The sequence below is a fragment of the Gorilla gorilla genome, chromosome 3 (genome assembly GCF_029281585.2).
Source record: "Gorilla gorilla gorilla isolate KB3781 chromosome 3, NHGRI_mGorGor1-v2.1_pri, whole genome shotgun sequence".
NCBI lineage: Eukaryota > Metazoa > Chordata > Mammalia > Primates > Hominidae > Gorilla > Gorilla gorilla.
Window position 1 is genome coordinate 132,970,844 of NC_073227.2, and position 17,950 is coordinate 132,988,793.

General features: G+C 39.1%; 1 protein-coding gene across 15 annotated transcripts in view; it reads right to left on the bottom strand.

The window, feature by feature from the left end:
- Positions 1–17,950, bottom strand: part of ZGRF1 (zinc finger GRF-type containing 1) — a 96,905-nt gene that overhangs the window by 54,878 nt on the left and 24,077 nt on the right. For 7 of the 15 annotated variants that reach the window (XM_055385189.2, XM_031010028.3, XM_055385196.2 and 4 more), the window contains 3 exons: positions 14,640–14,704; positions 11,264–11,347; positions 8,773–8,946 (listed from right to left, as the gene is read on the bottom strand). In XM_055385189.2, the coding sequence (XP_055241164.2) occupies positions 8,773–8,946; positions 11,264–11,347; positions 14,640–14,704 (323 nt within the window). The remainder of the gene's footprint in view (positions 1–8,772; positions 8,947–11,263; positions 11,348–14,639; positions 14,705–17,950) is intronic. The other 8 variants (XM_055385192.2, XM_055385191.2, XM_055385197.2 and 5 more) reach the window with 3 other exon arrangements.

Here is a 17,950-nt window from a genome sequence, read left to right on the forward strand (position 1 = left end):
TACAGGCACATGCCACCATGCCCAGCTAATTTTTGTATTTTTGGTAGAGATGGGGTTTTACCATGTTGGCCTGGCTGGTCTCGAACTCCTGACCTCAAATGATCTGCCCACCTCAGCCCCCCAAAGTGCTGGGATTACAGGTGTGAGCCACCACACCTGGCCTAATTTTTCAAGTTTATCTTGTCTTCAGGTCCTTTCTAAAATCCCTTCTAAACTTCCAAGTTTTAATTGGTTATTTTAATTCTATTTCTTCCTTTATAATTATGCATGTTTCGTTTCCTGTCATATTGCAAAGATCAAAACATCTTTAAATGACAAAGAAAGCAGTCATCTACGTTTTGTTAGATTTTAACAAAAATTACTCCACAGGCCAGGTGCGGTGACTCACGCCTGTAATCCCTAGCACTTTGGGAGGCTGAGGCAGGCAGATCACCTGAGGTCAGGAGTTCAAGACCAGCCTGGCCAACATGGTGAAACTCCATCTCTACTAAAAATATAAAATTCTTATGATTCACATTTTTTACATTTTAATGTCTTTGAAATAGGGAAATACTTTAAAAGTGATGACATTTTTACATCTCTATAGCACAGGCAACAGTTGTGACATAGTTGTCATTGCCTGTACATGTGCAAATGTATGCAAATTAGTCATGCTGTTCATCTTAATAATCACTTAAATATGAATTGGTCTGTGCATTACTAATATCAAACACGTTCTAAGTAATTTTGCTGTTTAAATGTCTTCAAAAGATTATACTATGATTTAGCCCTGAATAAAAAATTATTATGTTCAAAGAAAGGCAAGAGAACAAAGCAGTGTAATATACAATTAAAAACTGTGCCCAACCCAGCATAGTGGCTCACGTCTATAAACCCTGCACTTTGGAAGGTGAAGGCAAAAGGATCGCTTGAGGATAGGAGACCAGCCTGGGCGACATAGTGAGAGCCAGTCTCTACAAAACATAAATATATATGTTTGTGTGTATATATGTGTGTGTGTGTGTGTGTATTTATATATATATCAAAATATATGTATGCCCAAATAAGCTTAAAAGCATTCTTTCAATAAATATAACATTAGAAGTCTAAGTGAAGATTAAAAAGTTCTGGAGATCCATTTCAAAACAACGTAAGTATACTTAACACTACTGGACTGGTTGAAATAGTAAATTTTATGATATATGGTTTTCACCACAGTAAATATTTTATAATGTTTTTAAAGTCTAGGACATAAAACATTGTGTAATGTCTAAATGACTACTCTTCTTTCTTAGTGCTGTATAACAAACTGGTGCTTTTTACAGTGGTAGTATCTCAGAATTTGATAAAAATACAGAATTTTTTGTAAGTCCAGAGATTGCTACGTGCAAGCAATGTCACGCTTATTCAAAAAAGCACTTGTCTGTTTGCAGATCTAATCATTTTGTTTTAGAACATTTTTGTAAACTCAGAATATAAAGCATATAATCATAACTGATGTAGATAACAATAACTAGAAATAAAAATAATGGACATAAGTTTCTTTTTCAATATGGAATACCTCTAAATTTTGTTCTCCTCTCAAAAAATACAGAGGATGAGAAACAGAAACTCCATCTTTGATGAAACTAAGAAGCAATGGCAATCCTGAATTACAATACAATATTAAGAGGATGGGGAATAGTATAGACTTGGCAATATCAAGAAAATCTAACCAAAGCACCTAGTAAAGGAAAGCCCAATAAGAAGTAAACTGATTTGCCCCAATAACCATGGAAGGGCTCAGAAACTGAAGGCCACAGGTGTTGCTGAAAGTAGGATACAATGGACTAAAATATTTGATAAAAGATTCCAGAAAGAAAATCTAGAAAACACTGGGGGGAAAAAGCAACAAAGAAATATATTTTTTAAAAAGTTTCATAAGACAAGTAGATTTGTATTTACAGGATGAAAAGACCCACTGAGTACAGTGTATTAATGAAACCTGAAGGAAAGCACATGACAGCGAAATTTCAGAATATCAGGATTTTTGTTGTTGTTGTTGGAAACTGGGTCTCACTCTGTTGCCCAAGCTGGAGGGCACTGACACAATCTCAGCTCACTGCAACCTCTGCCTCCCAGGCTCAAGGGATTCTCCTGCCTTAGCCTCCCAAGTAGCTGGGATTACAGGCACATGCCACCACGCCTGGCTAATTTTTAATTTTGTGTAGAGACAGGGTTTTGCCCCGTTGCCCAGGATGGTCTTGAACTCCTGAGCTCAGGTGATCTGCCCACCTCGACCTCCCCAAGTGCTGGGATTATCTAGCACTTTGGGAGGCCACTGTGCATGGTCAGGAATTTTTTTGAAGTTATTAAAAGTTTCTGTGCCAGGCACAGCAGCTCATGCCTGTAATCCTAGCACTTTGGGAGGCTGAGACAGGCGATCACTTAAGGTCAGAAGTTTGAGGCCATCCTGGTCAACATAGTGAAACCCTGTCTCCATTAAAAATACAAAAATTAGCCAGGTGTGGTGGTGCACGCCTGTAGTCCCAGCTTCTTGGGAGGCTGAGGCAGAATAATCACTTGAACCCAAGAGGCGGAGGTTGCAGTGAGCCGAGATCACACCACTGCACTCCAGTCTGGGTGACAGAGCCAGACTCCATCTAAAAAAAAAAAAAAAAAAAAAAAAAATTCTAGAGGGAGGGTCAGGCACTGTGCTCACACCTATAATCCCAGCACTTTGGGAGGCTGAGGCAGCAGGAACACTTGAGGGTAGGAGTTTGAGACCCAGAAAACATAGGAAGACCCCATCTCTAGAAAAAGTTTTTAAAAATTAGCCAGGTGTGGTGGTGTGCATCTGTAATCCCAGCTACCCAGGAGGCTGAGGCAGGAGGTTGGCTTGGGCCCAGGAGTTTGAGGCTACAGTGAGTTATAATTGTGCCACTGCACTCCAGCCTAAGCAAGAGAGTGAGACCTTGTCTCTAATAATAATAATAGTAATAGTAATAATAATTCTAGAGAGAGAAGGCACTGCTAAATTTAAATTACAAAGAAGTGGGCGCAGTGGTTCACTCCTGTAATCCCAGCACTTTTGGAGGCTGAGGTGAGTGGATCATTTGAGGTCAGGAGTTAAAGACCAGCCTGGCCAAGATGGAGAAACCCTGTCTCTACTAAAAATACCAAAAAAAAATTAGCTGGGCGTGGTGGTGCGTGCCTGTGGCCCCAGCTACTCGGGAGGCTGAGGCAGGAGAATCACTTAAGCCTGGGAGGCAGAGGTTGCAGTGAGCCGAGATTGTGCCACTTCACTCCGGCCTGGGTGACAGAGCCAGACTGTCTCAAAATGTACCCACACACACACACACACACACACACTAAAAAAAAAAAAAAAAAAGAATAAAGCAGATCATATCCAAACTCTACACTAAGTCAAACTATCGATCAAGTATGAAAGCAAAAAAAACCATTTTCAACATGCAAAGTCTCCCAAATTTTATCTCCCCTTGCTCCCTTTCTTTGGAGGTATTCAAAGATGTACTCCAGCATAACAAGAAAGGAGACATGGTGTTCAAGATGTAAGCAACTCATGCTAGGAAGGCGGCAATGGGCATTCTTAAGTTGTCAATTATACAGTGCATACTGAAGCAGGCAGATGAAAAACCTGGAAAAGATGCCATAGGAAAATAATGGAACTGACACAGATTATATGAAAAGTATGTGTGAATTCCTGTATTAAGGAGTATTTTATACAGCTTTTTGAGGGTATGGAAAAACTTTGCCCCAGTATTCAAAAAACACTAAGCAAATTTTACAAAGAGACAATTATCAACCGGAAAAACCCGAAGTTATAAAGGGAAGAAAATCTAATCATAGTATACCAATTGGCTCAGCAGTGAAAATATTAAAACATTTATAATAACGAAAACATTGAATATATATTTATCTTAAAGTTATAATATAGCTATTAATATTATAGGTACCTGGAAGAATATAAAGGAGGGATTCAGAAACAACTAATTTTACTGTAGCCACTGTAATCATTAGCTCTTGTTAAAGACAGTGCAAAACCATAATAGTTATTAAAAGCATCAAGGTGCTTTTATTAATTAATAATAAAATAATGTTTTAATTAAAAACATTAAGTGAATACTTAAAGAGTTCTGAGCTCCAGAAATCACAAAAAACACTGACAAATCTGATTACATAAATTAAAACATTTAATTTTAGAAAAATCATAATCAGGCCAGTCACGGTGTCAGATGCCTAGAATCCCAACACTTTGGGGGGTCAAGGCAGGTGTATCGGTTGAGCCCAGGAGTTCAAGACCAGCCTGGGCAACATGGTAAAACCCTATCTCTATAAAAAATTTAAAAATTAGTGAGGTTTGGTGGTGTGTACCTGTAGTCCCAGCTACTCAGGAGGCTAAGGTGGGGGAATCACTTGAGCCTGGGAGACAGAGGTTGCAGTGAGCTGATATCATGCCACTGCACTCCAGCTTGGGCAACAGAGTGAGGCTCCTTCTCAAAAACAAAAAAATCAGAGTCAAAGCACTAATGTAGTGGAAAAAAATGACAAAGGGTTAATTTTCTTAGTATGTAAAGAGCAAAGAGCTCCTACAAATCAAATATACAAATAATATATAGAGAACCTCTATACCAAAACTGTAAAACATTACTGGAAGATATTGCAGCAGATTGAAATAAAGGGAAATATTTTTATAATATTGAAAATTTATCAATAACATATTATAAAAATGTTAATTCTGCCCAAAATTGACATGCGCAATGGAATTTCATCCAAATTCCCAGCTTGTGTGTATGTGTGAAAACCATTAAGCTAGTTCTAAACATATATGCAAATGTAAAAAAACGAGAAGAATAAGGTGGGAAGATTTAAAGATATGTAGAAAGTACATAGGCCAGCCACTGTGGCTCACACCTACAGTCCCAGCACTTTGGAAGACCAAGGTGAGAGGACTGCTTGAGTCAGGAGTTTGAGACCAGCCTGGCAATAATAGCAAGACCCTGTGTCTAAAAAAAAAAAAAAAAAAAATTAGCCAGGCATGGTGGTGTGTGCCTACAGTCTCAGCTACTTGGGAGGCTGTGGAGGGAGGATCACTTGAGCCCAGGAGTTTGAAGCTGCAATGAGCCTGTATAATGCCACTGCACTTCAGCCTGGGTGACACAGTGAGATTCTGTTTAAAAAAAAAAGGAAGAGGGCCGGGCGCGGTGGCTCACGCCTGTAATCCCAGCACTTTGGGAGGCCGAGGCGGGTGGATCACGAGGTCAGGAGATTGAGACCATCCTGGCTAACACGGTGAAACCCCGTCTCTACTAAAAATACTAAAAATTAGCGGGCCGTGGTGGCGGGCGCCTGTAGTCCCAGCTACTCGGGAGGCTGAGGCAGGAGAATGGCGTGAACCCAGGAGGCGGAGCTTGCAGTGAGCCGAGATCGCGCCACTGCACTCCAGCCTGGGCGACAGAGCAAGACTCCGTCTCAAAAAAAAAAAAAAAAAAAAAAAAGGAAGAAAGAAAGAAAACACATGCTTTGTGACTTCTGAAATTGCAGACCAATAAATCAGAAGAGAAACTAATAAGAGACCCTTAATATATGGACCCTTGATTCATGGCAAAGGAATGAAGATAGCTTTTTCAATAAATGGTGCTGGGTCAACTGAATATTCATATGGAGAAAACATGTAACTTTACATAAAATGTACTCAATACATAAAAATCAATTACAGGTAAACTGTAGATCAAAATGTGAAATGTAAATTAATAAAGCTTGTACAAGATAATATGAGAGAATATCTTCATGATCTTGAGGTAGAGAAATGTTTTTTTTTCTTTGATACAGGATCTCACTCTGTCACCCAGTGTGGTGGCATGATCACGGCTCAAGGCAGCCTCAATCTCCCAGGCTCAAGCGATCCTCCTACCTCAGCCTGCCAGGTAGCTGGGACTAGAGGCACACATCATGACATCTACCTAATTTTTAAATTTTTTTTGTAGGGACCGAGTCTCACTATGTTGCCCAGGCTGGTCTTGAATTCCTTGCCTTAAGTGATCCTCCTGCTTCAGGCTCCTGAAGTGCTGGGATTACAGGTGTGAGTCACCTTGTTGTCCAGAGAAAGATTTCTTAAGATACAAAAGCACTAATCGTAAAGGAAACAGCAAATAAATTACATTAAAAATGATAAACTAGGGCCAGGTGTGGTGGATTACTCCTGTAATCCCAGTACTTTGGGAGGCCGAAGCAAGTGGATCACGAGGTCAGGAGTTCAAGTCCTGCCTGGCCAACATGGTGAAACCCCGTCTCTACTAAAAATACAAAAATTAGCTGGCGTGGTGGTGGGCACCTGTAATCCCAGCTACTTGGGAGGCTGACGCAGGAGAATGACTTGAACCCAGGAGGCGGAGTGTTGGGAAAAAGCTGAGTGTTGGGAGGGAAACTGAGGTAGGTATGTCATTCTAGAGGACTGACATAATGTCCTCTGGAATGTGTGTAGACTTGCTGGCTCCTTGCTTCTAGCCCTCCTAGGCTCCTATTCCCATTATCTCAAGTAGCAGAACATGTTCCTTATAAATGCTAAACTGTCACAGCTGTAGATCATGTGCCTGCCCTTTTGACCTCCACATTCTCACCACCTGTTTCGCTGTTGGATTACCAATAAATAGCGTGGGCTCCCAGAGATCCGGGCCTTCGCAGCCTCCATGATCGCGATGGCCACCTGGTCCCAGCTTTACTTCTCATACTGTCTTTTTCTCAATCCTTTGACTCTGCCAGACTTCGTCACCCCTACAACCTGGTGTTGGGTCTGATCACCCCAACAGCAGAGGTTGCAGTGAGGCAAAATCACGCCACTGCACTCCAGCCTGGGCAACAGAGCAAGACTCCATCTCAAAAAAAAAGATAAACTAGGCCAGGCGTGGTGGTTCACACCTATAATCCCAACACTTTGGGAGGCTGAGGCAGGAAGATCGTTTGAGCCCAGGAGTTCAAAACCAGCAGCAACCTGGTGAAACAACATCTCAAAAAAATTTTAAAAATTAGCTGGGCAGCCGGGAGTAGTGGCTCATGCCTGTAATCCCAGCACTTTGGGAGGCCGAGGCAGGCAGATCACTTGAGGCTAGGAGTTTGAGACCAGCCTGACCAACATGGAATTCCAGAAAATTTTTTAAAAGATAAGCATGTCAATTAAAAAATGAGGAAGAGGCCAGGCATGGTGGCTCACGCCTGTAATCCCAGCACTTTGGGAGGACGAGGCAGGCAGATCACCTGAGGTCAGGAGTTCGAGACCAGCCTGACCAACATGGAGAAACCCCATCTCTACTAAAAATACAAATTAGCTGGGCTCAGTGGCGCATGCCTGTAATCCCAGCTACTTGGGAGGCTGAGGCAGGAGAATCGCTTGAACCCAGGAGGCAGAGGTTGCAGTGAGCCAAGATCACGCCATTGCACTCCAGTCTGGGCAACAAGAGCAAAACTCTGTCTCAAAAAAAAACAAGGAAGAAAGCTGAACAGGCACTACATCAAAGAGGATAAAGAGATGGCCAACAGGCATACAAAAAAGGTCCCAACCTCACTATCAGGCAGGAAAATGCAAATTAAAACTACAACTGAAGTACCAATATATACCCACCAGAATAGCTAAAATTGAAAACCAAAAACAGTCAGCATCAAGTGTTGGTAAAGATGTAGAGTGATGGGCACTCTCATACACTCCTAATGGAAATGTAAATTATAAAAACCACTTTGGAAATCAGTTTTGCATTATGTACTAAAAGTAAATATATCCTATCCAGTGACTCAATGATGCTACTCCTAGGTAATATAACCAACATAAGTATGTCACGCATGTGTGTATATGTACATGTTCATGATGGTACTTGAATGTTCACAGCAGCAGTATCTGTAATAGTCCCTTAACACAAATAACACAAACATCTGAAGAATGGATAAATTGGGATATATTTATGCAACAGAATACTACACCAGCAATTAAAATGAATAAATTATAGCCACAGGCAACAACATAAATGAATTTCAAAATTGCAATATTAAACAAAAGAGGGCAGACACAAAGAATATACTGTGTATGATTCTATTTATATAAAGTTTTAAAAGCAAAACTAATAGATGGTTGTAAGTCAAGACAGTGGATATCTTAGGGAAAAGTGAAAAGGGTAGTGATTGAAAAGGGGCAGGAGAGCTTCTGAGATGCTGAGAATGCTCTATTTGTTAAAGGTGGAGGTTATATGAGTATGCTTTGTGGTGATTTACTTATTTCATATATGTATTATGCTTTTTTTACTTTATTTCTTCTAATATGTATTATGCTTTGACAAAAAGGGAAATTAAAAAAAAAATCTCTTTGATGAACACTGTTTCAAATACATGCTTATCATTCTAACCTCATGACCTCTATTTTCATCCCCAGAAATCTGCCTTTGGTAGCAACTAGAGGTACTCAGTGTCATATTTAAAGAGAGAAGGGAAATATCAGAAGAAAAAAAATCTATTAGATGTTAAACAGGTGAGTATTTTCTCTGTGTAATGTACCTGTTCGCTTTTGTCATGAATTTATAGTCTTCTCTAGAGTGAAAAGTAATCTGTTAAACTCCCAATGTTAAAAAAGTAATACATCTTTCAAGTAAAATACTTTTGTTATTTACTTTTGAGATATTATGCTTCTTGTCAATTTACTGTACTCCTTTTTAACTTATAACTGTACAAACAACTATACTATTTTCACAAAATGTAGTATTAACATAAAGAAAATGATTTGGCAAAATGCAACTATAAAAATATTTTTACCTGCAAGAAGTCAATCTGCATACACGTGCTAGGTAACTCTGGTGTCTCTGTCATAAAGTTTTCATACTCAGTGCTATCTGGAAACTGACTGCATCCTAGCTGTGAGCTGTGTCCTCTGACCATTACACCACTAGTAGCTGATCCTTTTACTTGATGTCCTTGAAACTCAACAGGCTACAGGTAAATTATTAAAAATAAGAACTGCATAACTATATGTTGACATATATAGTCACAAAGTAAACACACAGAATATAATACATAATTCAGCTTTTTATTACAGGAACTATTGTAAATACCAGGAACTAATGCTGAAAACCGGGAAATTCTCCTATTATCCTAAAACATGCGTTATGGGTAACAAATTCAAAGCGCATCGATTTAACTACATTTAAGTTCAACATTAAAAAGTATGATTTAGGCTGGACATGGTGGCTCACATCTGTAATTCCTGCACTTTGGGAGGCCAAGGTGGGTGGATCACTTGAGGTCAGGAGTTCAAGATCAGCCTGACCAACACGGTGAAACCCCGTCTCTACTAAAAATATAAAAAATTAGCCAGGCGTGGTGGTGCACGCCTGTAGTCTCAGCTACTCGGGAGGCTGAGGCCGGAGAATTGCTTGAACCTAGGAGTTGGAGGTTGCAGTGAGCTGAGATCACGCCACTGCACTCCAGCCTGGGTGACATAGAGAGATTCCATCTCAAAAAAAGAAAAAAAGTATGATTTATAGCCAATGAGGGGGAAAAAAATGAACAAGTATAATTTTATTACAAGCATAAAGATGAGTATAATAATAATAGCTAATTACACCAGAAATATTTAGTTGCTTCTCAATGCTTCCACTATATATTACATAACTATGCATTACATACAATACTATATATTATAGACTCACAACTTCATACTTCAATGAAGTTTTTCCTTATTTCTGTACTAATTGTACCGTAAGCCCCTTGTGAGCAGAGATGTTTTGCTTCATCTAGGTACCACCTATATTTAACACAGTACTTGGTATACAGGAAGCAATAAATAAGCAGCCAGTAACAGAAACGGAACAATGAGAAAGAATGTAAACAGCATTTCTCTTTACTTAGGGGTTTTGTAAAATATCAGGCTCAACTGCAGGATGGGTGGTGGACTCTCTGCCTCTCAGTAGAAAGATGTGATATCCTACTGCTCTGAGAGCAAAAGCCTAAGAGTGTGATTCCAATGTAGACATGTTCCTTAGACAGGCTCTTTCACTCAGTCTGTTTTCAGGCTTCAAATGGCTTTCTCTGCTGCCCCCTGGAGGGTTCTAGGATTTTTTACTCCATACAAAGTAAAGCCTACCCAAAATGTGGAAAAATAAGACTGTAACAGAGTCAAAGGAATGTAGGTAAAGGATTAATTCATTTTTAACTAACAAAATGACAGTAATATATAATTTGAATATACTCTTATTCAAAAATGAAGAACTGTAAATCACACATTTGAAAGAAAAATCTAATTTAAATGCCCCTTTAATAGGACTTTGGTGGAAAATATTCTTCTGAATTTAAAAATAAACATTGCAATAAAAATGAGTCTCAACTGTTAAAGATTCTATATATTTCTGCTTCTGCTTTGTCTGATGGGTAATGTATACTCCCCACAAGGAAACAGGTACATTACCTCCCCCACTTTTTTTTTTTTTGAGACAGAGTTTCGTTCTGTCACCCAGGCTGGAGCACAGTGGCACAATGTTGGCTCGCTGCAACCTCCACCTCCCAGGTTCAAGTGATGCTCATGCCTCAGCCTCCAGAGTAGCTGGGACTACAGGTGTGTACCACCACACCCAGCTAGTTTTTGTATTTTTAGTAGAAATGGGGTTTTGCCATGTTGACCAGGCTGGTCTCGAACTCCTGGCCTCAAGTGATCCACCCGCCTTGGCCTCCCAAAGTACTGGGATTACAGGCATGAGTCACCATGCCTGGCCAAAATAGGTACCTTGCCTTCTATGCTGCCATGTAGATCTCTTCCAGAGGTGTGTTGGGTTTTAGGAGTAGAACTGCTATTTACAAAACCCATCCATTTTTATGCTGTTGTCTTTGTTAATTTTTGATACAGAATAGGTAGCACTACTTAGATGTTGGTTACGTATACTTCTATATACTCAGAAGTATAAGTGGTAGAATAGACTATAATAAGTTAAAGGGTATAAAGATACTCATTTTGTTCCCCACAGAGTATTCATTAATTTTACTCTACATGGCTTTGTGTCCAACCCCTAGAGTATCCTATGTATGGAAGGATAATGTAAACACTGTTATTATTAGCTCATTAGTAGTATAGAGAAAGTTTAAGACCAAAAACGGGGGCAGGAGTCATTAAATAGTTTTTCTTGTTCTTAAAACCAGACTTATTTATTATGCTACTAACCTTCTGCCTGTGAAAACTCTGATACTTGTTTTTTTGTTTTAAACAGAAAAGAAAATATAGTTGGTTAAAGAAATCGATGTTCTTCACAAATTTTACCTTAGGGTCACAGGTTTTTCTCTCTATTTGTTTAGGAATAACAGCTTGAAAAGCAGTCTCTTCTTTACTTCCCGAGGAAGAGAACTAGGATAAAATATGAATAAGTTATCTAGTTAGCTAGAATAGTTTCACAGGTGGTTCATGATTTTGATGGAAAAATAATTGCAAAACTTAAGTTTGCCCTGTGAAAACACACTTGCCATCTCTATCTTGCTTCTCTCTACATACACATACAAGCTAGCTCTCCCTGGCAAAGGGGTACTTTAGCAGATAAGTCACTATGCTAATTAATTTGAAAACTTAGCATATTAAAAAATTCTGATTCTAAATTTTTAATTAAATGTTTGAACACTAGAAAAAAATGCCAGGTATAACTGGGTGCAGTGGCTTACGCCTGTAATCCCAGCACTTTGGGAGGACAAGGCAGGCAGATCACCTCAGGTCGGGAGTTCGAGACCAGCCTGACCACCATGGAGGAACCCCATCTCTACTAAAAATACAAAATTAGCCTGGCGTGGTGGCGCATGCCTGTAATTCCAGCTACTCAGGAGGCTGAAGCAGGAGAATCACTTGAACCCGGGAGGAGGAGGTTGCAGTGGGCCAAGATTGCGCCACTGCACTCCAGTCTGGGTGACAAGAGCAAGACTCCATCTCAAAAAGAAAAAAAAAAAAAAGAAATACTAGAACACCATCACTAATATGAAATAAAAACTGGCCAGGCATTGTGGCTCACACCTGTAATTCCAACACTTTGGAGGCTGGGGCTGGAGGATTGCTTGAGCCCGTGAGTTTGAGACCAGCTGGGGAACATAGTGAAACCCCATCTCTACAAAAAATATAACAGTTAGTTAGGTATGGTGGCATGCACCTGTAGTCCCAGCTACTCAGGAGGCTGAGGCAGGAGAATCACTTGAGCCCAGGAGGTCAAGGCTGCAGGAGCCAATCACGCTACTGCAGTCCAGCCTGGGCAACAGAGCAATAACCTGTCTCAGAAAAAAATACATACATAAAAAGTAAAATCCTGATAAAACAGTATTGTCATTTAGCAAGAATTTTAAAAGCTTGCAACGGTACTAGTAAAAATGAAGTAAAATAAATATTCTAATTGTAAAACATTAAAATTTTTATATTTGAAAATATCATGGCCAAGCACAGAGGCTCATGCCTATAATCCCAGCACTTTGGGAGGCCAAGGTGGGCGGATTACCTGAGGTCAGGAGTTCGAGACCAGCCTGGCAAACATGGCGAAACCCCATCTCTACTAAAAATACAAAAATTATCCACGCATGGTGGCGTGCGCCTGTGGTCCCAGCTACCCAGGAGGCTAAGGCAAGAGAATTGCTTGAACCCAGGAGGCAGAGGTTGCAGTAAGCCGAGATCATGCTACTGCACTCCAGCCTGGGCAACAGAGCAAGACTCCGTCTCAAAAAAAAGAAAGAAAAGAAAAAAAAAGAAAATATCAAGAACCCAAGAAAGAAAGTTGTTCCTAGCCTTCCAAATAATTACTTCTACTTCTGGAATCAAATCTAAGGAAAAAACTTAAAATGCAAACAATGATTTATGTGTAAAAACATTTATTAAAGTGTTACTTATAATAGCAAAATGCTGGAAATTATTTAAATGACCAAAACAGAGAACTATTTGTCCAAAGCACAAGATAGCCATAGGATGGATGGTAAATAACTTTTAAAAGGTATGTTTAAGAAGAATTATTAATAATGTAAGATAATACGACGATATTAAGGGGAAAGGATATAAAACTATTTATATACATCAATCTAACCATTTTTTTTAACTGGACACAAAAAAATCTGGAAACATTAATAAATATTCTGAGAGGCAGGGTAGGTTTTATTTTTTTCTTCACTGTTTTCTGTATTTAAAAAAAAAGAAAAAAAAATCAAGATTATTAAAAGGGGAAAAAAAGGACCAGTAACATAAAGAATAAAGTAACATATAAAATGGAGGCAAGTGAGGCCGGGCCTGGTGGCTCATGCCTGTAATCCCAGCACTTTGGGTGCCTGAGGCAGGTGGATCACTTGAGGTCAGGAGTTGGAGACCAGCTGGCCAACATGGTGAAACTCCATCTCTACTAAAAATACAAAAATTAGCTGGGTGTGGTGGCACGCGCCTGTAATCCCAGCTACTTGGGAGGCTGGGGCAGGAGAATCACTTGAACCTGGGAGATGGAGGCTGCAGTGAGCCAAGATCGTGCCACTGCACTCCAGCCTGGGCGAAAGAGAGAGACTCCATCTCAAAATAAATAAAAACAAAAATAAAATGGAGGCAAGTGAAACATTCTACTTTCTTTTGTTCCAAACATGTCTGTAGAAAGACCAGTGCCATATAATGAAAGAACTGACCCTCCAAAAGTGCTAACAGCATTCCCATTGAGTGAGAAACACTCATCTAGATGATTTATCCTAGAATTTCAATTCATCCTAATTAGAACTATTATTTTTTATATAACTACCATGGTTCCCAAACTGTGCAACAAGGTACCCTGAGGTGGCACAATGAACTCACAGGAGCTCCATAAGGTGTTTTATATGTAGGGTAACAGTGTCACCTGACATCTGTCTGACACCTAATGAACTACTAACTCCAGGTCTGTCTCTACATCAGATCTTGCTACATTTCTTTCAATGACATTGCGCCTTTGTGAAGCTGGGTTCTGAGAAACTGCTGTGATAAAAAGCAATTATCATGAGAAAATCAATGTGTATCAAGAAATAAGGTGGTGTTACCTAATCTATTCCAAGGTTTGAGAAGTTTTATAGTGCCCAACAGAGGTACACATTCCATTAGTAACTGTGGAGTTTTGTTTTTTTTTTTGAGATGGAGTCTCACTCTTGTTGCCCAGGCTGGAGTGCAATGGCATGATCTCGGCTCACTGCAACCTCCGCCTCCTGGGTTCAAGTGATTCTCCTGCCTCAGCCTCCCAAGTAGTTGAGATTACAGGTGCATGCCACCATGCCTGGCTAATTCTTGTATTTTTAGTAGAGATGGGGTTTCACCACATTGGCCAGGCTGGTCTCGAACTCCTGACCTCAAGTGATCTGCCTGCCTCGGCCTCCCAAAGTGCTGGGATTACAGGCATGAGCCTCCACGTCCACCCATGTAACTGTGTTTTTTAACAAACAAAATGCTTACAAAGTTACTAGGAAATACTTGAGTTGCTTAATACTATTAACTACATAATAAATGAAACTGTTAGGCATTTCTTTTGGCTGAGGAAGGCAATGAAAAATTACTGAGATACAGGAGGAGTCATGAACCAAGATAGCTTGGGACTGTATTACTATAATTCTATTACAAATTATAGAACATTCTTATCAAAATAAAAAAAACATACTCTTAGAAAAAAAACCTGTACCTGTTGAGACTCCTTGTGCAGATGAGGAGACTTTGGTGAAACTACTGTAATAAATGGTTTCCTCACTGTAATGGAGAAAAGAAATAATCATATCATTGTTATATATAGCAGTACTCTAAAATTTAACTTATTCCTAAAACCAAAACAAGGAATATAACTTAAATCTTAAGATCAGACAATCTTGGTAATTGTTCAATCTGGAATGTAGCACTTGAGGATTCACTGTACTGTTCTCTGTTTAGATTAAAACATTTTTATGATAAAAATTTAAAAATATTTAGAATGAAAGCCTTTTTGTTTACTTTCTAAGTCAATAGTAGGAATGTTTCCTTGTATTCCTTTTTCACACTAATTAAAAAATAAATACTAACCCAGTAGTTAATAACCTATACTAAAAATGCTAAAAATGAAGTACCGGACAACTGTTAGGAAAAAGAAAGTCAAGACTCCCAGTATACTGTTGCTATATACAAACATAGAAAAGAAAAACAGAGTCGGGCATGGTGGCTCATGCCTGTAATCCCAGCACTTTAGGAGGCCAAGGCAGGCAGATCACTTGAGGCCAGGATTTCAAGACCAGCCTGGCCAACATGGTGAGACCTTGTCTCTACTAAAAATACAAAAATTAACCAGACATGGTGGTGCACAACTATAATCCCAGCTACTCAGGAAGCTGAGGCAGGAGAATCACTTGAACTCGGGAGGTGGAGGTTGCAGTGAGCTAAGATTGTGCCACTGCACTCCAGCATGGGTGACAGTGAGACCATGTCTCAAACAAAAGAAAAAAAAAACAGCACTTCATGCTATTTCTAGTCTATCTTAAATCCATTTTTACTATGGCTTAAGAAAAAAATTCTATATTCTAAAAAATTCACTCAACAATTATTTTCCAAGTGCAGTGTGCCAGGCACTAGGGAAATAGCAGTGAACAAGACAAAAAAAAATTCCTTGAAAAAAGAGAGACACAAAAGACAAACAAATAACTAAACCAGATAAATTCAGATTATGATACAAAAGGGTATCTCATTGAACAGTGATATGATACAGAACGATTTTTGATACAGGAATTAGGAAAAGTTTCTCATGGGAAGTAACATTTAGGTTGAGATGAAGAAAAAACTCAGCTATGACAAGGGTAAAAGTGTTTGGGTAAAAGGCTGAATACAAAACAGCAGAAAAGTTGGCAAGCCTGCAGAATGCAAAGGAGTGCAGGGTGGCTAGTTTTGCCACCTTATCAGGTATCCATTTAAAAATAGAAATTTTTTTTCTTAAAAGAAAGTACATATTCAATAATCTCTTCTAAAATCACAAAAAGACTAATTTTAAAGTGATAATTACGGTAAAAAATCATAGCTATAACTAGTGTAAACTTCATTTTTAGGCAATTCCTATTTATGATTTCATTATTTTCCTGCTAAAATTCAGAATAAAATAAAAAATAATTTTGGAACTTGACATTTCTAACAAGTTTTTTTAAAACACCGGATGAAAATTGATGTTGTTTCCTTTACTGCCTTTGCTCCAGAAAAACATTCTAAATTAACATTTCTAAGCTATATACAATTATCTCACAAAAAATTTAGAGTTTTAACACTTTCGCACATTCTAAATTGGTGGCAAAATTTATTCTTCTCTAATTTTGCTTTAAACTTCATAAAAGTATGTTATACCCTAGTGATTCAATTTTCTCAAACTGTCTCAAGCAACCAACTTAATCCTTTTTAGAGAAATATATTTGTATCAAAAAAGCGAATTTAGTCGATCATTACTCATGGATTCTGCCTACTCCCTAAAGTTTATTTGTAACCCCAAATCAGTATTTGCTATACTTTCATGGTCATTTGCAGACATACATAGAACAGCAAAAAACGAATTGCCTGAAGCGCATGTTCTCAAGGTAACACTCTGGCTTCTTGTTTTAGCTTATGTTGTAAACAATTATCTTTTTCATGGTTGTTTAGTGCCACATTTTTCATTTTTGTGCTGTTTATTGGTAATTTCACTACTTAAAATGTCCCCAAAGAGGCCAGGTGCAGTGGCTCACGCCTATAATCCCAGCACTTCGGGAGGCCGAGGTGGGCGGATCACCTGAGGTCAGTTCAAACCAGCCTGACCAACATAGCGAAACCCCGTCTCTAATAAAAAAAAAAAAAAATTAGTTGGGTGTGGTGGCACACACCTGTAGTCCCAGCTATTTGGGAGGCTGAAGTGGGAGAATTGCTTAAACCCAGGAGGCGGAGGTTGCAGTGAGCCAAGATTGCGCCACTGCACTCCAGCCTGGGCAACAGAGCGAGACTCTGTGTCAAAAAAAAAAAAACAAAAGTCCCCTAAGAATAGTGCTATCTAGTGTTCTCAAGGGCAAGAAGACTGTGATATTCCTTATGAGGAAAGTGCATATGTTAGGTACGTTTTTTAAAGGTAAGAGTTATATTGCTGTTGGCTATGAGTGAGTTTAATGTTAATGAATCAACAATATATATTAAATAAGGTTCTTTAAGCAGAAACATACGTAAAACAAGGTTACGTATTCATAAATTAATGAAAATGTTCTGACCACAGGCTTGCAGGAACCTAACCCTGTATCTCCCATAGGAGCAAGGTTTACTATTACTAATTATGGGTTTGCAGTGACTTCACAGAACTACTGCAAATAATCAGAATCAACTTTAATTTTCTTTCCAACTTGATGAGAGAAACCAGCTGGTTTCCCAAAACTAATTTTTTTTTTTAAGATGGAGTCTTGCTCTGTCACCCAGGCTAAAGTGCAGTGACACAATCTCTACTCACTGCAACTTCTGCCTCACGGGTTCAAGCTATTCTCCTGCCTCAGCCTCCCCAGTAGCTTAGATTATAGGTCCCCACCACCACACCCAACTAATTTTTATATATTTTATTAGAGATGGGGTTTCACCATGTTGGCCAGGCTAATCTTGAACTCCTGACCTCTGGTGATCCGCCCACCTCAGCCTCCCAAAGTGCTGGGATTACAGGCATGAGCCACCACACCTGGCCTTCAAAACTAAATTCTATAATCCCTAAATCTCCATGCTAGAACTTTGTGTTCTTATATGGTATCATATAACTTTATCTACTCATATTTATTGTTCATTAAAGCTTTTTACTTTTTTTTTTTTTTTTTTTTAAGATGGGAGTTTCATTCACTCTTGTTGCCCAGGAGCACAATGGCATGATCTCGGCTCACTGCAACCTCCACCTACCGGGTTCAAATGATTCTCCTGCCTCAGCCTCCCGAGTAGCTGGGATTACAGGTGCCTGCCACAATGCTCATCTAATTTTTTATATTTTTAGTA